Source organism: Macaca mulatta, chromosome 4 (assembly GCF_049350105.2).
Source record: "Macaca mulatta isolate MMU2019108-1 chromosome 4, T2T-MMU8v2.0, whole genome shotgun sequence".
NCBI lineage: Eukaryota > Metazoa > Chordata > Mammalia > Primates > Cercopithecidae > Macaca > Macaca mulatta.
Window position 1 is genome coordinate 156001643 of NC_133409.1, and position 21965 is coordinate 156023607.

A 21965-nucleotide genomic window follows, 5' to 3' on the forward strand; every position below is an offset into this window, starting at 1 on the left:
TGGGTGGATCACGAGGTCAGGAGATCGAGACCATCGTGGCTAACACAGTGAAACCCCATCTCTACTAAAAATACAAAAAAAATTAGACAGGCGTGGTGGCAGGTGCCTGTAGTCCCAGCTACTCTCGGGAGGCTGAGGCAGGAGAATGGTGTGAACCTGGGAGGCAGAGTTTGCAGTGAGCCAAGATTGCGCCACTGCACTCCAGTCTGGACAACAGAGTGAGACTCCATCTCAAAAAAAAAAAAAAAAAAAAAAAAGAATAAGAATAAGAATATCTTATCCCACTGCCTCTGGCCTCCATTGTTTCACATGAGAAGTCAGTCATTAATTTGTTTAGGGTTCTTCTGTAAGTGATGAGTCATTTTTCTCTAACTACTTTCAAGATTTTCTCTTCGTCTTTGTCTTTCAGTGCTTTTACGTGACATGTCTCTTTGTGGAACTCTTTGTATAATCCTATGTAGAATTTGTTGAGCTTTCTGGATGTGTAGATTAATGTTTTTCAATTAGATTGGGAAGTTTTCAGCCACTCTCTTTGACAATTTTTTCTACTCCTTTCTCTGTCTCCTTTCCTAGTGCTTTCATTTTGTGTATGTTGGTGTGCTTAATGGTATCCCACATTTCTTTACCTCCTCTCCTGAAACCACTGTTGCACTCTCTTTGCTATCTCTATTGTTTTGCCTTTTGCAGACTGTCATGTATTTGAAGTCATATGTAGCCTTTTCAGATGGTTCCATTCACTTAGCAATGTGGGTTTTAGGTTCCTCTATATCTTTTCATGACTTGACAGTGCATTTCTTTTTAATGTTGAATAATATTCCACTGTATGGTTATGCCATAGTTTATTCATTTGCCTGTTGAAGGACTTCTTGGTTGCTTCCAATTTTTGCAATTATGAATAAAACTTCTATAAACATTCATGTGCAGGTCCTTATGTGGACACTCACTTTAAGCTCATTTGGATGAACATATGGATTGTGGTGGTTGAATTGTATTGTAGGACTGTGTTTTAGCTTTGTAAGAAATTGCCACAGTGTCCTCCAACGTGGATGTACCATTTTGCATTATCATCAGTAATGAATGAGAGTACCTGTTGCTCCACCTCCTCCTTAGCATGTGGTGTTTTGAATTTTAGCCAATTGAATAGGTGTGTAGTAATATCTTACTGATGTTCAATTTTTAATTATAGTATCTTACTGATGTTTAAATTGCAATCAGTAGTATTTACTGATGTTTAGTTATATATAGCTAAACATTGACATATAGCATATGTTTAGCATCCTTTTACACTGTTTAACATCTGTATATCTTCTTTGGCGGGGTTTCTGTTCAGATATTTTGCCCATTAATTTTTTACCTTATTATGAGTTTTAACATTCTATGTATGTTTTGTATACCAGTGCTTCAGCAGATACATACGTATTATGCAAATATTTTCTCCAGTCTGTGGCGTGTCTTTTCACTCTCTTAACAGTGCCTTTCACAGAGCAGAAGAGAACAGGAGGTGGCCTGAGCAAGGGACTGAGCCGACTGTTTGTGGAGGGCTCAGGTTCTGGGCCGTAAGACGCGATTTCCCGTTCGTTCACTCCGGATCTCTGAGGCCACTCCTGATGGCAATCGCCATGAGTTTTCCAAGTGCGAACAGGAAGGAAACCTGGATTCGGCCGCTGGGAGACACAGGTGGACCTCAAAGGTGGCTGTGCGGCAAATGACTGACATCTACTGGCAGCGTCAAGAGCTGCAGAAAGGGAGAAGCGCGGGGATCTTCAATCAGGGGCCTTCCCGACTGCTAGTGCCACAAATGCCATCCGGACGGCACAGGTACACCGGTCCAGACCTCCAGTCCTGCGCACCTGCGAAAGCCGCCCGCACTCACCCCGCGGGGCGCAGATAGTGCTCCCCACTCAGACTCAGGGGATCCCGCGGGCAGACAGATCTGCGCCGGGGCCCTGAGCCCCCTGAGCCTGTACCTTCGAGGCCCATAATAGTCGCAGCCTGGAAACTGTGCACCCACTCGATTCCAGCTCCGCGCCACTTGGTGAATCCGGACCACAGGGTCCCAGACAGCCGCTGCCCACGCCAGGGGCGAGGGGCCGTGCGCTTCCTCTCGAGTTCCTCTCCCCGCGCCAAGTACTGTAACTCGCTGCAGAGAGAGCAAAACGTCTGACCGCCCCGCTGAGGTCTCAAAACAGCTAAGCAAGTTACTGGGACTGCTGAAGTCCCGCGCGTCCCCCGTTCCCGCGGGTGCCGGGTCTGGAGAGTGCCAAGCGCCCTGAGACTCGCGCTTTCCTCGCGCGTGAATCCCAACGGTCAACCGAACACTGCGCTCTTCGACTCGGTCCGATTGTGCAGATGTCCGAAACCTCGGAAGCCAAAACCTTGCTTGAAGCCACTGACCCCGCCTCATATCTCCTCATGGGCAGTTTCCTGAGCAAGCTGGGACTTTCGCCCTCGTCCCCAGCCCAGGTGCGCGCCGACTTGCCCGAGAGGCCCACGAAACGCCGGCCAACTCAGCCCCTTCACCAAGTTCATCGGGTTCAGTTCGTCCACCGCGCCCACCCTGCCCCACGGTATAGACCTGTGAGGAGGTCGCCAAACCTGGATCCTGCCAATCCAACCACGTGGCTGGCCAACGAGGCTTGGAGGCGCTTTCCCATGAAGAAGTCCCAGAATTCCACCCTGGGGCCTCTCCCTTCAGACTGGTGGGAAACTTACTTAAAGCGGACTATTTGGTCTCTTCGACATCCTAGGCCAATTTGGAGCCCAGTGACCATCAAGATCACTCCTCCTGATGAGAGGGTGTCCCCTTCCACTTCTCCTGAAGATGTAATTGCCCTTGCAGAACCCCCACCCTCTGAGGAGCCCTCAGATCCGTGTTCAAAGGAGACAGTGTTGAGGGCCCTCAGAGAGTGCAGAAAAGGGAAAGGGAGGTTGGAAGAACCACTATTCCCTGAGGGCTTGGACAGTAAGAGAAGGAGTCCAGAGACCAAACCATCTGCATTTAAGCCTCTGATGAAAAATGGAACCCTCACTTCTTTTGTGCCCAGGCCTGGGCCGCTGAAGAGAAGTCTCCATTCCTGGAGCTCGGATCACAGCTTGACTAAGAGACCCAGTTGCTCCTCCATGAGCTCCTTGGCCAGCATATACAGAGGTGGCCCCCTCAGCTCCAAAAGGAATGCTATTTCCAGCTCTTACAGCTCTTCCAGAAATTTCTCAGACCCTTGGAAAAGAAGTATTCCCAGTGTATCATTCGAGACACCAGAGTGGCCAATAAAAAAGAAAAAAATTGATCATCGGCCTTACTCTTCAGTCCCACTGGTATCAGATTTTGAGTCCTCAGGAGCATCTGGAAGTTCTGGGCAGCAAAATCAAAAGATTCCACAGCTGCCCTCTAGCCCTGAGAACCTGCTGTCGGAGATCCCACTTCCCCAGCTTGGTTATGCAGTCTCTGATGAGGACTTGACCTTGGGGAAGAAAACTGAACTACAGCGGAGCAACAACGCGAGAGAAGATACAACTGAGGTCACCACAGACCCTGTCCCTGAGACTTGGCTTGCTATTCAGCCTTCCCTATCTCTCACTCCGCCTTCTTCGGAAACAGATCTAACCCAGGGGGCGAATCCTCAGTTGCAAAACTTAACAAAAATGCAGAAGTCTCTAGGTCCACTGACCTCCCCACAGTCCACGGGAGAGGTAACCAGTGTGGCCCATTCTCCTTTGAAGACACCCAGCCTACCAACCCCACCAGGGTGCTCACAGTCAGAGCTCCTTCCAGGCACCTCTCCAGACTCAAAGCCCACAGCTACTTTCATCGTGCTGACCCCCACCTCTCCCACATCACCAGTTACTGACACCATCTGGCTGCCTTCAACCTTTCAGGCTGACAGGTCTCCCATGCCCCCAGACCCACCTGCACCACCCACCATCCAAAGTACTTTGCTTGGAATGGTGAGTAGCCCAACTCCCCATCTTTCCGCATCTGCACCTCCTGATGCAACTTCTGCTCACCTCATGTTAAAACCGATTTTGGGGCCCCTGCACAATAGCGAGATTGGAGGCTCCTCATATTCCAAAATTTCAGTCACAGCTGCAGCGTCTTTAAGCTCTTCCCTCTCAACTCAGGGCACCTTAACTCCTACCTTCAAGCCTATCTTTGGCAGCATAGATCCACTTAAAACTATGCCCATGATAGCTCCTTTCTCCTCCAAGCAGACCCCTCCTCCATTTACTCATGCTTCTACCCATCATTTCCATGGCCTGGTCAAGGCCACCACTGTGGTCATGCCCACCACCCTAGCCAGCACATCTAAAGACTCTGTTTTTAAGCCACCTTTGGATTTTGGTGTAGTGAATGTTACAGGTGCCATAGGCAACACTTATTCTGTCCCTTCCACTTGCGACACTTTCCTGCTTAGGACTGCTCAGGCCTTCAGAGCCGACTTCACCCCAGCCACAGGATTCATTTTCCCACCACACCACCGTCCTACCATTCCTACTGTGCACACAGTCACCATCTTTACCCAGGTCCTTTCCAGTGCTGTCCAAATATCCCCTAGAAGCAGCACTGCTAATTTCAGGAGTGTGGGCAGCCCTCTGCCCGCCTCAACCCTAGTATCCACGAACTGGCCTGCATCGTCCCCCAGCGTCTCCAGCCTGACTCCAGCAATCACAAGTCCCTTGGGATCAAGCTCAAGGCCACCTTTCCCACTATCCCAAGGAGCTAATCCCCAGCCTGCATTTGGTGCCACAGATGGACAGAAACAAGGGCCTTCCCAGCCAGCCCTTACTCCAAGTGTCAGTAGCTCTTTTCTTTTTGGGAGCTCAGCAGTGGCATTGCCAACCCCAGTGCCAACTCCAGCTCAGCCAGCCTTCATCAGTACCACACAGTCAGCCTTGGGGTGTTTGATACCCTCAGCCTCCACCTCTCAAACCCCTGCCAGCACCTGGCCAGGCATTGGCAGCATTCCAGCAGGTTTTCCCATTAGTCAAGCTAGTACAACTGGGTTTAGAATTGTAATTCAGACCCACCAAAGTGGGGCTTTTGGCTCAGTGTTTGGCAGCAGAGCCCCACGACCTTTCGCTTTTGGGGGATTCGTGACCCCTATGGACTGTGATGAGTCTGGGATTAGAATGACTGGCCCAGACATGAGCTCCACCTCCGGAGCTTTCAGCATTGGAGCATTGCCTAGTGGGACCACCAGTACCATGATCCCATATGGAAAAGGCTGGAGCCAGAACACTCAAGGCCTGCCCAGCCACAGCACAGCTTTTGCCTTGGGGAGAGCCAGCATTTCTGCAAGAAAGACTATGGCCCCCATTGCTCAAAGCACCCCAGTCCCTGGACAAGCTAAGGCAGGCAGCAGTGTTGACTTTGGGATGCCTTTTCCACCTGCCCAGGGCTCTGTTGGGAGAGGACCTTTTAGATCATCAGCCTCTTCATTTTCCTTGGGCACAAAATCAAAAACCTCAAAGAATCGGGAACAAGGGCATTCCCGAAGGCATCATGCCTACAAGAAGTAGCCTGTGTTCCCTGTCACTTGCACCCTGATTTGGACCTCAGTATTGTTTTTGAAAAACCTCAGTGTCTTCCAATTTTCTAAAGTAAACATACTTCAGATCTAAAGCTGGAGCTTTAGATGTTCACACTGTGTGTACTAATCTACATCCTTGAAGAACGTGAAGGACTAAAGCATCTAGTGGTGATTGCAGATTGAGGCCAGGTGTTCCGTTGGACTTGAACAGAACCTCGCCTTTCCCTTCCTGTCCACTCCTCTCTGTGTCAGGTGTGCAGCATGCACATCAGCAGGATCTATAATATCCAGACTTTCCAAACAAGTTGAATGTCTATCAGTAAGAACATTTTTTCATACATCCCACCATCCCTACTGCTGGTAAACGCTAACATGTTCTCTGTCAGTCACTATACATTGTCTTTTTGAGAGTGTCACTTAAATGGAATCAAACAGTATGCAACCTTTGGAGACTGGCTTCCTTCACTCAGCATAATTCCACTGAGATTTATCCAAGTTGTTACTTATATCAATCATTTATTTCTTTTATTGATGATTAAAAATCCATTTTTAATTGTATTCAATTGTATGAGTGTACCACAGTTCATTTATCCATTTACCTGTTGAAGAACATTTATTTCCATTTTTTCTCGATAATAAGTAAAGTCACCATAAACATTCATGTTCAGGTTTTTGTGTGAACATGTTTTCATTTCTCTAGGAAAATTTCTGGGAGTGGTATTGCTGGGTCATATGATAAGTGTATATTTAACCTTATGAGAAACTGTCAAACTATTGAGTTAATGAGAATCCTATGAGTAGGCACTGTTTCAGTCATTATTTTGCAGATGGGGACAGAACAATGAGGAAGCCAAGTAGTTTGTCTAACGACACACAGTGAGAAAGTGACAAAGGCATGAATTGCGTCTGGGGTGTTGGCCAGGATGCAGAGAAAACATTGTACGTTGGTGGTAGAAATGTAAATTAGTACAGCCATTATGGTAAATGGTATGAAAGTTCCTCAAAAAACTAAAAATAGAACTGCCATATGATGCCCCAATCTCACTTCTGGATGTATATTCAAGGAAATTGAAGTCAATGTGTTGAAGGGATATCTGCACTCCCATGTTTATTGCGGCATTATTCACAACAGCCAGGATATGGCATCAACCTAAATGTCTGTCCATCAATGACTGAATGGATAAAGAAAATGTGGCATAGATACACAATGAAATATTATTCAGCCTTAACAAGAAGGAAATTCTGTCATTTGCAAATGTGTAAGATGAACCTGGAGAACATCATGCTAAGTGAAATAAGACAAGCACAGAAAGCAAATACCACATGATCTCATTTATTTGTGGAATCTAATATAGTTGAACTCATAGAACTAAAGAGTAGAATGTGGTTACTGGGGTTGGGGGAGAAGAAGGGAATGAACTATTGGTCAAAGGGTACAAAGTTTCAGATAGATAGGAGGAATAAGTTTTGAAATATATTGCACAGCAAGGTGACTATAAGTCAACAAAAATGAATTGCCTATTTCAAAATAAGAGAGTAAATTTCAAATGTCCCACCATAAAAAATGATAGGTAATTCAGCTCCTCTGGGTATGAAAAAATAAAAGATAGGCAAGGGAACATATCCAGCACCTGATTTAATTTAATTAACTAGCTTGATTTAATCATTCCACACTGTATACATATATGGAAACATCAAAACATCACACTGTACCTCATAAATGTAGACAATTATGATTTGTCGATGAAAAATAATTTTAAATTTTAAAAAATTGTTGCTAGGTAGTTTGGCTCCAAAGACTGTGCTCCTCACCCCTCATTATGGGACTTTCCTGGAGTAAAGGGTAGTGGTAAAAGTATAATATAGTCCAAATCTAGGCTGACACGTGGCTCACCTCACATAGAAAAGTTTCTCAATCACTCTGTGCCTTTTACCTAATTAATAGAGAATAACTCAAAGGAAAATTAAGCATCTTAAGCCCTTAGACTAGTACTTGAATACAGGGAGGAAACAATGCCTCTTAGCTGATAGTACATTCCATAGTCCTCTTTCCGGACACCCAACACCTACGATGTCTTCAACTTTCCTCAGTGTAGAAAGTATGATATAAATGTGGGTTATTTTCAATCTACCCCTGGAAGGCAGTCATTTTCCTTAGTCAAGAGTTAATAATCTAGGAATGGTCAAATTGCTTCAGCTCTCTTTTCTGGATCGATAGCAGACACCATGCTGGTTAGTCTAAAGAATGTCAAAACTGTGTTTACAACTGTAAAATTAGTGATATATTAATCAATGGACATTGAAAAGAGGTCATGATAAAAATTTATGGTATACAAGATGCGGACTGGCTACATCAGCCATAGTCCAACAAAATATAACACAAGCCACAAATGTGAGCCAGGTATATAATTTTAAATAGTCTAGAAGCCACATTAAATGGGTGGTGATATGTATTATTTAATATACTCAAAATATTATTTTAACATTTAATTAATTTGAAAAAAATTAGAGTTTTTTCACATAAAGTGTACAAAATCTGTTGTGTATTTTACATTTACATCCATCTCAAGTTCAGTCACATTTCTTTCCTTCTTTTTTTTTTTTTTTTTTTTGTTAGAGACAAGGTCTCACTTTGTCATCCAGGCTGGAGTGCAGTGGTGTGATCTCGGCTCACTGCAGCCTCGACCTCCCGTGCTCAGGTGATCCTCCCACCTCAGCCTTCCAAGTAACTGGGATTACAGGCACGCTCCACCATGCACAACTAATTTTTTATGGAAACGAGGTTTCACCATGCTGCCCAGGCTAAGTCTAGCCACATTTCATGTGCTCAATAGCCACTGTAGATAACAAGTACATGAATAGTGCAGGTCTAAAACGTTTTAGAGTTGCTTCTTATCCTTCATCAACACAGCATAAGAATATGGCAAGACTTACAGCTTTCTCCCTTAAGGAGGGCACCCCAGGTTCAATCCCCAAAGACTCTGTATTCAACAATTATATTACAAGTCTTCTTACTGGCTAGTACTCTAGCTTAAGGAAACAGAATAACTCCTCTTGAATGTTGTTGTGTTTACTTCAAGTGAAACTTTCATGCAAGATATGACTGGATTCTCTAAAAGAGAGAATGCTGGAATTTAATGAAATTAAAGGACTGGTTAAAGAATAGCTATAAATTGTTTGGTGCCTTTGTATGTGTGTCTATATGTCTATCTATCTGTGGGTTTGTGTGTGAGCAGCTGCCCTGTATGTGTTGATTTCCCCACCAGTAGTTTTAACTGACTTCCCCACCATTGCCACAGAAATAGCCTGACTCTCTTCACTCATTTTCCAGGGACCTCAGGATATACCCTCTGCTCCACTCCTGGACTGGCATAGTTAGTACTGCACATGCCCAACCACTCACGACAATGCATAAAAGGAAGCCAAAAAGAAAACAATAGAAAAGCATATGGTCTTCATGTAGTAATTGCAGCCAGCCACAGAAGAGACCTGTCCCTACTCAGGAGATCTTTCTTTGCCTCTGAAGTCCAGATCCATGGTCCAAACAGACACATTTTCCTGAATATTGAATGAATGAGCACCTCAGTTAAACAATAAGTATTTCTTAGTTTTCTGGAGCTCCATTTAATTTCTGTTTTTTTTTTTTTTTTTCTTTTGGAATTAATACATTAAAAGGAAACTTTCTTCCTATTTAGGAGAAGGCTTTCAAAATCTATCAGAGCCAGTACCCCTATTAGGTCCACCATTCTGTCATACATTAAGGCCTTTTATAAACAATCCTACCTTCCTGGGAGGAGAGCAAAGCTCAGCAAAATAGTTTTGCATTGAGAGGGTGTTATCTGTGGGAGGCACAGCTCAGGTACTTTTTCCAGATAGTGCTAGAAATTTCCTTCTGCTCCTACGGACCACTTCATGGCTCTACAACTCCATTTAGGAAGTTGTCCTCTGGTCAATTTTGCCTTAGCTCCCTGAAGTGTATATAGAACATACTTTCCTTTTTCTTGCCTTCTTTCTTTCCTTTCTTCATTTCTGCTTTCACTTTTTTCAGTACTTTATTGAAGTATACTTTACATACATACAATAAAATGTAAAAAAAAAGTATACATAGACCTCAATGAATTTTATATATGTATAATTTCATGTAATTTTGAAATTACACCATCCAGATTAAGATTGAGAAAATATCCAAATTGCATTGGGTTCCCTTATCAAGTCAATAATGCATCCTGCAAGCGAAGTTGTATTCTGACTTCTATCACCAGATGTTAGTTTGCCTGTTCCGGAACTCGATAGAAGTGAAATCATAGAGTATATCCCATAGTGTGGCATTTTTGCACAACGTTATGGTTTTGAGATGTATTTATGTCATTTTAAGATTTATTTGAGTTGGGTGTGGTGACTCATGCCTGTAATCCCAGCATGTTTGGAGGCCGAGACGGGAGGATTGCTTGAGCTCAGGAGTTCAAGACCAGCATGGGCAACATAGAGAAAGCCCCTCTCTACAAAAAATACAAAACCTGAAAAAAAAAAAAAATTAGCCGGGTGTGGTGGAGCGCGCCTGTAGCCCCAGCCACTCAGGAGGCTGAAGCGGGAGGATTGCTTGAACCTGGGAAGCAGAGGAGAGGTTGCAGTGAGCCTAGATCGCCTAGCTGCCCTCCAGCCTGGGTGAGAGAGGCCATGTCTCAAAAAAAAAAATAATAATAATAATAAATAAAAACATTTATGTGTATTTAAAGAGTACTTGTGTTGTCACAGAAATTCATTCTTAGAGCTAAATAGGATTCCATTTTATAAATAAACCAGAATTTGTTGGTACGAGTAAATATAAACTTACTGATTATCATCTTAGCAAAGGAAAGTAAAAGGTCTTTTCAGCCTGCTAGCAGAGTGGCGCAGCGGCAGCGTGCTGGGCCCATAACCTAGAGATCGACGAATCGTAAACCATTCTCTGCTAGGGTGTTTATGTTAATGATCACTATTTCCCGGGATCGTGGGTAGCTTGATATAATAAAGAAAATCAGATACTCAACGTCTCCTTACTTAACGTCTTAAAATTAATTATTACTCCATCGCCCAACTTTTATAAAGGCGTTAATCGTTTTCTTTTCTCATCTGTTCTTGCAATACCTTCTTCCCTTATCAGTCATTTCAAAAGAGAGATGACAAATTTAACTTTAATTTCTAGCGGATTCGCGTTCTGTCTTCCAGTGAATATAATACACACCTATCTTTGGTATGTTATGGTTTTATAATTTTCGTACACGAGAAGGAAAAGCATTTTTTACTTCTGCTCAGTAACTATACAGTCGTCCTTTGGTATCCGTGAAAGGTTGGTTTCAGCACCTCCCGCGAATAGTAAAATCTACCAATGCTCAAGCCCTTAATGTAAAATGACCGAGTATTTGCATATAACCTATGTACACCTTCCGGCATACTTTAAACCATTTCTAGATTATTTATTGCACCTTATATCAGGGGTCCCAAACCTCTTGGCCGCGAAGCGGTACCGGTCCGGTCCGTGGAAAAATTGTCTTCTACTAAATCGGTCCCTACTGCCAAAAAGGTTGTGGATCGCTGTCTTACATGATGCGAATACTATGTAAATAGTTGTTATATCGCACTGCATAGGGAATAATGACAAGAAAATTTCTGTACATGTTCAGTATAGACGCAGGGTTTTTTTAAGTATTTTAGATCCGCGGTAGGTTGAATCCATTGCATGCAGAACCCATGGTTACGAAGGGCCAGCTGTTTCGCATTTTTACTTGGGTTAGACTCTCCTGCTCACTGTCACTCCTTTGTACGCTTTCACACATGATTTGTAAACTTCAGATAAAGTTAACGAGAATGCTTTGTGAATTCTTCTCTAAAGCAATATATGTTAATCACGAAGACACCTTCTTTTTTTTTTTTTTTTTTGAGACGGAGTTTCGCTCTTGTTGCCTAGGCTGGAGTGCAATGGCACGAACTCGGCTCACCGCAACCTCCGCCTCCCAGATTCAAGCGATTCTCCTGACTCAGCCTCCCTAGTAGCTGGGATTACAGGCATGTACCACCACGCCCAGCTAATTTTGTATTTTTAGTAGAGACGGGGTTTCTCCATGTTGGTCAGGCTGGTCTGAAACTCCCGACTTCAGGTAATCCGCCCGCCTCGGCCTTCCAAAGTGCTGGGATTATAGGCGTGAGCTACCGCGACCGGCCCAAAAAGACACAATTTTTATCCCCACATACATAAACTAGAGTCATTTGGACTTTATGGGGAAAACAGAAACAAATAAGTTAAATCTGAAATGCTAGTGGGGGAAATGGAATGCATTAAATGTTTTTTAAGTTTATGCATCAGGATTCAATAGCAAAATCGGGGAGGGGAGTCTTAGTACGATATTTGCAATTTTTGTTGTTGTTGATGAGGAAATTTTTTTTTTTTTTTTTTTTGACTACAGGCGCGCACTACCACGCCCACCTAACTTTTTTTTTTTTTTTTTTTTTAGACGGAGTTTAGCTCTTGTTGCTTAGGCTGGAGTGCAATGGCGCGATCTCGGCTCACTGCAACCTCCGCCTCCCGGGTTTAAGCAATTCTCCTGCCTCAGCCTCCCGAGTAGATGGGATTACAGGCATGCGCCACCACTCCTGGCTAATTTTGTATTTTTGGTAGAGACGGAGTTTCACCATGTTGGTCAGGCTAGTCTCCAACTCCCGACCTTAGGTGATCCGCCTACCTTGGACTACCAAAGTGCTGGGATTATAGGCGTGAGCCACCGCTCCCGGCCTATGTTTCGTGTTTTTAGTAGAGACAGGGCTTCGCTATATTGGTCTCGAACTCATGGACTCAAGCGATCCGCCCGCCTCCGTCTCTCAAAGTGCTGGCAATTACAAGAATAAACCCCCACACCCAGCCGTGAGAAAAAAATTTAAATTAAAGCCCTCTTTAGTGAGTCGTTACATATGGAAAAAAAAAAGTATATAAATTATTCTAAACAATGAGCACCCTAATTAATGAGAATTTACACACAAAAAAATGAATCGGACAAACGGAAATAAGATGATGAGGGGAGCACGTTTTGTTCCTTTACTCTTGCTGCTTTGAAGATGTTCTTGACCCCCTAGGCCTACAATCTTCAATTTATTTTTACCCACTGACTCCAAAAAGCATTTTGACTAAATGTCCAGTCATAGGAGACTAGTTTATACCTACAGTGCGTGTACACATTGGGATAGTGTGAAACAGAGTGAATAGGGACGATATCTATTAACTTCTATGGAACAATTTCTAGAAGACATTGTTAAGTGAAGAAAAAGCAAAATGCAAAGGACTATTTATAGTACTATATTACTTTCTGAAGTGCAAGAAGAAAGGAAAAATAAGACAGACATGCAGAAGGATAAATCAGGAAGCAATGAAGTCAATTATCAATTACCTAGAAGTGTAGTGGTTGCCAGACTGTGGCTCAAATCCCAGCCCTGTGGGAGACCGGGGCGGGCGGGTCCTTGAGATCAAGAGATCAGGAGACCAGCCTGAGAGAAAGGGCAAAATCCTGTCTCTACAAAAACAAAAACAAAACAAAACAAAACAAAAAAAACACGAGCTATTCTGGAGAGGTGAGAGGGTGGTTTGAGCCTCCGGGAGGTGGAGGTTGCAGTGAGCTGAGATCACGGCCCTACATTCCAGCCTGGGCTGATATTCAAGAGGATACCAAATCACGGTGTAGGAAAAGAAAGAACCAGACCAAGTTACTTTTAACTTGGGGCAGGACGAGAATTACAAACAAATCTTGGACTCTTTTTAATTGATTTTGTTTTCTGTTGTAATGTGGACAAAGCAATTTTGAAGCAATTTTAGGTGTATTATAGGATAGGGCACGTGAGTAAATGTGTTGATTTACTCATTTGAGTAAATCATTTCAGCCACTATTCTAATTGCAGAAGAGGATCATACAAATAGATGGTGGGAAGGCAAACAAAAATTTAAAATTAAAAAAAATTTTTTAAAAGCCCCTCAGGAGATACATTAGAATTGTAAATATCTGGACGGGCACGGTGGCTCACGCAGGTGCCGGTAATTCCAGCACTTTGGGAGGACGAGGCCAGATGATCACCTGAGGTCGGCGGTTCAAGACCAGCCTGACCAATATGGAGAAACTCCATCTCTACTAAAAATACAAAATTAGCTGGGGGGGTAGTGGCACATGCCTGCAGTCCTAGCTACTCGGGAGGCTGAATCAGGAGAATCGCTTGAACCCGGAAGGTGGAGGTTGCAGTGAGCCGATACCACGCCACTGCACTCCAGCCTGGGCAACAAGAGAAAAACTCTGGCTCAAACAAAAACAAAAACAAAAACAAAAACAAAAAACAAACAAACAAAAAAAACCTCTCGGCTTTCGGAGGGGGCAAAGGTGCAACTTTCTTCGGTCGTCCGGAATCCGGGTTCATCCGACACCAGCCGACGAAGTTCGACCCCAACCAGATCAAAGTCGTATACCTGAGGTGCACCTGAGGTGAAGTCGGTGCCACTTCTGCGCTGGCCCCCAAGATCGGCCCCCTGGGTCTGTCTCCGAAAAAGGTTGGTGATGACATTGCCAAGGCAACGGGTGACTGGAAGGGCCTAAGGATTACAGTGAAACGGACCATTCAGAACAGACAGGCCCAGATTGAGGCGGTGCCTCCTGCCTCTGCCCTGATCATCAAAGCCCTCAAGGAACCACCAAGAGACAGAAAGAAACAGAAAAACATTAAACACAGTGGGAATATCACTTTTGATGAGATCATCAACATTGCTCGACAGATGCGGCACCGATCCTTAGCCAGAGAACTCTCTGGAACCATTAAAGAGATCCTGGGGACTGCCCAGTCTGTGGGCTGTAATGTTGATGGCAGCCACCCTCATGACATCATAGATGACATCAACAGTGGTTCCGTGGAATGCCCAGCCAGTTAAGCACAAAGGAAAGTATTTCAATAAAGGATCATTTGACAACTGGTGAAAAAAAAAAGTAAATATCGTTGGGTACTCATAATTATTAAAATATTCATATGTATGTGCACACGCATGTATATGTGCACACGTACATATGTGTGCGTCTATTTGCATATTTTGTATATGTGAGTATACACATGTATTTCCTAGATATTGTTGATAATCTAGAAGCAAAGGTGTCTTAGAAACAGTAAGTACACCTAGACCCTGGATATTGGTCTCTAATATATTCCTCACTAAAAGATCACCTCTGAGAAATAGGAGACTTCAGGACGGGGACAGGGTAAATGTAGTAGAGCCTAGAACAATTTGTCATGCCAGAAATTAAGAAAGTTTTAAGAAATATGGTGGAGGAATGTCACAAGGACAGAGTACTTAGCTTGAAGGGTCTGCCTCTGACAAAATCTGGGATACATGGACTACCAAAGTTATTAAAAAGGCAATAATGGAATTGTAAACCACTGAGAAATAAGATTTTATGAGCCCATACTGATAATAAATACATAAATGGATGTTAAAGGGGGACTCTTTTTTTATTTTTTATTTTTTGAGACAGAGTCTCACTCTGTCACCCAGGCTGGAGTGCAGTGGCACAATCTCGGCTCACTGCAACCTCCGCCTCCCGGGTTCAAGCGATTCCCCTACTTCAGCTTCCCAAGTAGCTGGGACAACAGGCGCCCGACACCATACCCGGCTTTTTTTTTTTTTTTTTTTTTTTTTTTTTTTTTTTTTTTTAAGTAGAGATGGGGTTTCACCATATTGGCCAAGCTGGTCTTGAACTCCTGACCTTGAGATCCGCCCTCCTCGACCTCCCAAAGTGTTGGGATTAGAGGCGTGAGCCACAGCGCCCGGCCAAGGGGGATTCTTGATTACAGTAGAATGCCAAAGTAAAAACTGGTAAATGTGAAGAAAATTCTGGAGTTAAAAAAACACATCATTTTGCAACCATCATAGTAAATATGGTCCACGTAGGAATTATCAATAGACGCTAACTCTAGAGGAAAATTTTGATGGGGAGCAAGTTATTTGTATGATCTTTAAGCATCTCCCGCAGATTGCTTATTAGTTGCAAGGAGGAAACTATACATACATATCAACTTGACTATGTGATTGGAATTAACCTCAGTAATGAGGGGCAATGAACATTGCATGTCTCCAGATTTAATAGTCCTGAGAACGACATGTCACATACATTCTATTCTCTGGGATGCAAAACGTGAACCCAATTATAAGGGGAGAAAATCACGCAAAGCCCAAATAAGAAATGTTCTATGTTTTAAAAATGTGAGCAGTTACCATGTTCTTCAAAAAGTCAACATCATAAAATACAAAGAAAGGTTGTGAAAATGTTCCAGGTTAAAGGAGACTAAAGGGGTACGGAAAACACCCAATTCTAGACTGACTCCTGAATCGGAGGGAGTAAATACTACAAAGGATATTATTGGTCAATTGAAAAAAATGGAATACAGGTTAGAAAATTCCTAAAAACTTATATCAATGTTAAATATACTGAATTGGTAACTATATTATGGCTATAGCACAAGAAACTACTCCTTTAGGAAAACTCACTGAAATATTTAAGGGCAAAGGAACATAATATATATAATTTACTCTTAAATGATCTGGGACACATACACACAAACATACACAGATATAAACATATACGGAGAGAGAGAGAATTAACGTTAATAGGTGAATCCTGATAAAAGGAATATGGGTGGTCTTTATACTATTCTTATTCTTAATTTCTTTCCTTAAGTTTAAAATTATTTCTGGATAAAAAGTTTTAAAAGGCCGAGCGCCATGGCTCACGCCTGTAATCCCAGCACTGTGGGAGGCCGAGGCGGGTGAATCACCTGAGGTCAGGAGTTCGAGACCAGTCTGGCCAAGAAGGTGAGACCCTCATCTCTACTAAAAATGCAAAAATTAGCTGGGCGTGGTGGCGGGCGCCTGTAGTCCCAGCTACTCGGAAGGCTGAGGCAGAAGAATCGCTTGAACCCGGGAGGCGGAGGTTGCAGTGAGCTGAGATCGTGCCGCTGCACTCCAGCCTGGTCGACAGAGTAAGACTCTGTCCAAAAAATAAAAAATAAATAAAAAATAAAAAACATTTTAATAAAAATTTGAGGAAGTGAAAATATTAGTATAACGAACATTCAACTTCCCATCAACCAGCTTAAACAATTAACAATATTTTGTCAATGTTTTCTCTATTGCTCCCCAACATCAGCTAGTATTTTGAAGAAAATCCAAGACTGGAGATTCCAAAGCACTTTACTTTGACAATAAGCAAAGGTACAGATTACTCGTTCATATGTAAACAGAGAGGAAGGTGACACACAAACTTCTGTTAATTGTTCGGAGGAGAGGGTAGTCAGGGTCTGACCAATGCCTTTGGTTCTTTGGCTTTGCAACATGAAGCACTATGTGAGTGGAGCAAGGGATCGGTTGCACCATGCGGACATCTTGGCTGAGAGCCCTTCAGGTGCGTGCTGGATGTAGTAAACTGTAATCTAAGAATGGAGAGTAATTCCACTCAGATCCGCAGGAATTCTGTGGAACCTCAGGAGGAAATAAAACTGATAGATGGTCGAGAGAAATAAGAGGAAGCAAAAGGAGGAAAGCTGTAGATAATGTATATAACGTTTCTGAGAACAACTCAGACCTGCGACAGAAACCTGGTTACCCTCTTAAAGAAAAGAGTCGACGAAGGTGGGATTCGAACCCACGCGTGCAGAGCACAATGGATTAGCAGTCCATCGCCTTAACCACTCGGCCACCTCGTCCTTCGGGCCGCAGGCCGTTTTTGGGATACTCCTTTAAGGCTTGTTTTTGACGAAGCTTTGCAGCTTGATTTTGGTGATGTGTTGATATGGATTGTGATGTCCTTCAACTTGTGGTCTCCTTAAAGAATTCTTACACAAAACAAGTTCTTTCCACCTTCGTATGGAGAACCTTTTACAGTTTGATGATCCTGCCCAACGCCTGTGTGTCCAGTCTTGAGTGTCATCGTTCCTCCGTATCCATTCTCACTTTCCAACTACAGTGAATTTTTTTTCTCCCCAAGCTCCATGCTCTCCTTCTCATTTTCTAACCGCAGCACTCCTAACTCTTCTCTCTGCCCTCACTTCACCTGCCTTAGTTCATCACTCATTTCTCAGATCTCAAGTTAGGCCTTACAGCCCTTCTTACTGAAGGCTAAGCCGCTGAAAATTGGGGGTGGAGGGGGAGGATGGGGGGGACTCTTTTTCTGTTGCAAATGTATTTCTGTTCTGTTTCTGCCACAGAATTTTATCCCAATATTACGTATTTTTATGCGTAAAGACCCTGTCATAACGCGCAGCAACGGAAAATACTTATATAAATTGAAACCTCTAATTTTTTTTTATTTCCATTAATAATCCCCAAGAGTTTCACCGTTTTTCTTCTGGTTTGAATTACCTTTATATTCAATGGTGGCACACAATAACAAACACAAATCAACAATTTTGTTAAGTAATTTAGTATATATGAAAAGTAGAGTTGCATTGGAAATGCATCTTTTAGTGCAATGGCTGTTAACATGTTTTTTCTCCATCAATTCATGTGTCCGCGGATAAATACTTCTTATAGCTGGAATAAGAAAGGTTCGGTGGAATTAACAACTAAAAGATCAGTAGATTGTGGTTTTGAATAAGTCCGAGGCTTCCAAAAGGTGTTTTTATGATTATTTAAGGTGCATTATTTAAAGTGGAACCTTCAACACATTCCCATTACGTTTATCTAGTTTAATAAATAAATGGTAGTAGTAAATAAAAGTGAAACCTAGCAGGAAACTTGGGACCACACAAAACATATAACTTTACGGATATTCATATTTGATAAAAGTCAAAGAATTTTCCTAGTAGTCTCAATAATTGTAAAAAAAATGAAAACACTAACTTTCCACGGCCCAATATGTACGTTCCGATTTGTTAAAAATGGAATGTTATTAGTCGGAAGTAAATGAGGAATTTGTCAGTTCCTTCATAAAATCATGTAAAATACGCAATTGAGACACGCAACCCTGTGTCTTGTTTACAGAAGACTTTGGAGACACCAGCATTTCCAATTGTTCTGTCACAGTAAGATGTTATCTAAAAGGCGAGAATGATTCGCAGGGGAAGACGGAAGTAGGGAGCATTCACATCCCACAGGGAGTTAATGCGCGGTAGGGGAGACACATTTGGGGAAATGTTTCTTTGTAGCCTCTAGGATCTCGTGGTCTCCGGTCCAGCAACCCTGTCGCTAAGCTTCTCTGCTGCACCGGGCGCTGGCTTCTCTGACATTCCTTTTTCAGAGAAGAAAAAGCGCAAGAACTTTTTCCTGATCACATTCCCTGCCTTCTCTCCTGGCTTACCGCTTTCTTCTTTCGTCCCCGCCTCTCTCCAAAACCGAACCGCCCCAGCAATTTCCGGGTGATCGAACTTCTCCAATCTGTCTAAGAGGGTCCGAGCTCTGAAATCCCTTCTTCAGGAGCTGGTCCATGCCCAGACGTGGAAATGCCAAGAAAGCCGAGTTGCTGCGCGCCCAGCAATGCGCTCAGGGAACCCTTACTAGGAAACGCTGAGGGACTTTGCGGGTTGGGGAGAGTGGGCGGGGAGGGGGCGTAGAGTAAACACTGTTATGCTGGGACAGGGAGTCTTTTCAGCTCATTTCCTCCTCTTCTCTGTCCAAGCAAAACTTGCTTGTGCAAACTCGAAGCAGCATCTATCTTTATTGACTATTGACTGTCGCCAGTTGTATCTTCCCGTCACCTGTTCTATCGGCCCAGCCCTCAGAAGTTGAGCTTGTATCCCCTTGTGGTCTTGTCTGAGGACAGTTTTCTCTCGGCTTCGGCGACTGTCAGCTCTTCCAGACCCATTACGTGGGTAAATCCTTTCCTTAGTTTCCATCCCAATTTTTCTCTGTCCGTGACTATCACCCAACTTCCTTTCCTCTTCTCATCAGCCTCAGTTTTAGCAGAGGACAAAATACTAAGGTTCCACCGAGACTTGAACTCGGATTACTGGATTCAGAGTCCAGAGTGCTAACCATTAAACCATGGAACCTACATCTGCGACAGTCTTTCCTAAAGTCATAGGTGACCTATTTCGCCACCTTAGGTTGCTTCCCTCTGCCCCGAAGTTTGGGTGATGGGTACACTCTGCTTTTCCTCTTGGAGGATTAAGTCAAAAAGACGCTTACCTGCCACATGCCTACATTCAACACTTTTTACACCAGAGTCTTAATGGAAAACGTTGACTTCCAAATGTCCGGAGTCCTCTCATCCTTGTATTTCCTTTCAAGTGGTTTAAGAGCTTGGCGCCCCGTCCTCGGGTCTCTCTATTTCATCAGTGGAAAACAAGTGAGATTGTTAAACAAGACTGTGTGCCAGGTGCCAGGCACACAGTATACCAGGTTACCGTGTGCCAGGTTTTGTGACAAGTGTTTTCTATTGTTACCTCACCTGTGAGGCTCACAACCACGCTGTGAGATGGGACCCATAATTTCTATTTTACAGGTGAGAAATTTGAGTCAGATACCTGAGATGCTTTACTCCTTTTCGTTATAGATCGAATTGTTTTCTCAAAAATCATTTTTACCAGGGTAACATGTAGCGTTTTTGAGGACACGTTATGGAAAGATTTTACCGAAGTCACAGGGGAGCCACGTTGCTGTTTACAGAAAACTGAAATAAATGCATTTGAACTACAGGGTTAGAGGACGATCCCAGCAACCCTAAGATAGCAACTCAGGGAAAGAAGGGGAAGAGTAGACAAAGGTCCCTCTGGAGTCTCCCAGGACAGTGCACAGCTCCCCTGGTCCTTCCACTGCCCTTCACCAATGGGAAATATGTACAGGGTAGACTTCCAAACGGACACAAAGAAAACTCCCTGCTTCTCCCTCGCATATCCTTTTGTGATACACACAGAAGACCATGTGAAAACACACACACACACACACACACACACACACACACACACACACCCCACACACAATCGGTTTCTGTGAACAAAACAAAACAAAGTCTGTGTTCCTTGTTTAAAGTGATAGCTTCCTCACAGGGCAATTTTGTCTCAGTTAAATTCGAAAGGGTTTTCAGAGACACACATCCACAACATTCTAAGAATTTATTCTTTATCTTGTGTCTCGACAATTTGAGAAAGAAGGTAGGTTTCAGGACTAATTTGGAAGGAAAATGTGAAGTCAAATAAGCTTTATTTTAAAAAAAAAATGCCAGTTATCTTTCCACTCCTTGAACTCTTTCCGCGCCCCCCACCCCCACTTTCATTAAGCAGGCTCCCAATCTTGGAGGTCTCTGCTCTGAACAACTTTCTGTCCCCAGTCCTTATTCCTAGAGGAAACAGAAAGAACATTTAAAACAAAAAAAAAGAACATCATTACCTGGGGAGATGTAGCATTTCAGATGATTCGGAAACAAACTTAGGTTCTAGGTTCATTAAGAAATGGTGACGGTGAATTTGAATCATCTTAGAGCATGAAAACCAAATTTCTCGGAGGAGGGTAAAAGAAAGCGAGTGGCCCGTACGGGGATTGAACCCGCGACCTTGGCGTTATTAGCACCACGCTCTAACCAACTGAGCTAACCGGCCGCTCCCGATTATCCCGCTTTGTTATTCTTCTCACCCGCATCCCCGCCACTGCTCCACTAAAGTATTAAATTCTTTAATGTAATTCCTGTTTGTCTTACAGGGAGGAACAATTTGTCAGTTGCTTTAGAGTCTTAATAGAAACGAGAAATTTCCTCTCAATGCAAAAACAGAACAAAATAGCTGTATTCGTAGACTTGAAAGAGGACGCTTAAACCTTTCAAACTGTGGCTAATGGCCCAAGAATTTATGGAAATATTTGCTGCCTTCTGAATGTCTAGTCAATACATGCAGACAATGAATCAGATTCGGTGAAATATTAACGAATCTTTGCCTCGTAAAAGCCGTTCACTAAAACAACATACAAATTGGTACCTGAAGGATTTTCCCAACGAGTCTGATTCTCGATGGTCCCACAATCAAGATCGTCCCAGGTTTCTTATGTCCAGATCCTCAATTTGGGAGTCTTCCTATGTGTTCCCTTAGATTCCCAAAGTGACCTCAAATCAAAGGTCGCTTCGAAGACCTTGGTATTGGAAAATGCTAGAAATGTGGTTCTAGTCACCATTCCAGGGGCCGTTAAACCGAATCGTTGTCTACTCAGCCATTGTTTCCCAAAAGCATTACCATTGTTTTTAATATCTTGTTTATCGTTCCAGAGATTTTGAATACATAGACAATGTTACCCAAGTGTTTTCTTTTTTTCTCTTTACGAATAGTAGCATTTTATACACTTTTTAAATCCCTTGCCTTTTTAAATTTTTACTTACAATGTATTTTTGCAACCTTTCCATATCAGAATAGACAAGTGTTCTCCATTCTTTTAAAAATATGTATAGTATTATATATACTATA

General features: G+C 43.1%; 1 protein-coding gene, 3 non-coding genes and 1 pseudogene across 4 annotated transcripts; 2 read left to right on the top strand and 3 right to left on the bottom strand.

Moving 5' to 3' along the window:
• Positions 1–2309: 2309 nt before the first annotated feature.
• Positions 2310–6195, top strand: POM121L2 (POM121 transmembrane nucleoporin like 2). Its single transcript, XM_001094164.5, has one exon. The coding sequence runs from the start codon at positions 2350–2352 to the stop codon at positions 5515–5517; it is 3168 nt and encodes a 1055-aa protein (XP_001094164.5). The 5' UTR covers positions 2310–2349; the 3' UTR covers positions 5518–6195.
• Positions 6196–7865: 1670 nt separating this feature from the next.
• On the top strand, positions 7866–14511 carry LOC699544 (large ribosomal subunit protein uL11 pseudogene; annotated as a pseudogene).
• A 2692-nt stretch (positions 14512–17203) lies between these two features.
• Positions 17204–17285, bottom strand: TRNAS-GCU (transfer RNA serine (anticodon GCU)). The gene has a single exon. It is a non-coding gene; the product is annotated as a tRNA-Ser (tRNA).
• A 2211-nt stretch (positions 17286–19496) lies between these two features.
• Positions 19497–19568, bottom strand: TRNAQ-CUG (transfer RNA glutamine (anticodon CUG)). The gene has a single exon. It is a non-coding gene; the product is annotated as a tRNA-Gln (tRNA).
• Positions 19569–21039: 1471 nt separating this feature from the next.
• TRNAI-AAU (transfer RNA isoleucine (anticodon AAU)) lies at positions 21040–21113 on the bottom strand. Its single transcript has one exon. It is a non-coding gene; the product is annotated as a tRNA-Ile (tRNA).
• Positions 21114–21965: the final 852 nt, after the last annotated feature.

Coding starts and splice junctions, on each gene's coding strand:
- POM121L2 (XM_001094164.5), top strand. CDS start 2,350: ATGTCCGAAACCTCGGAAGCCAAAACCTTGCTTGAAGCCACTGACCCC.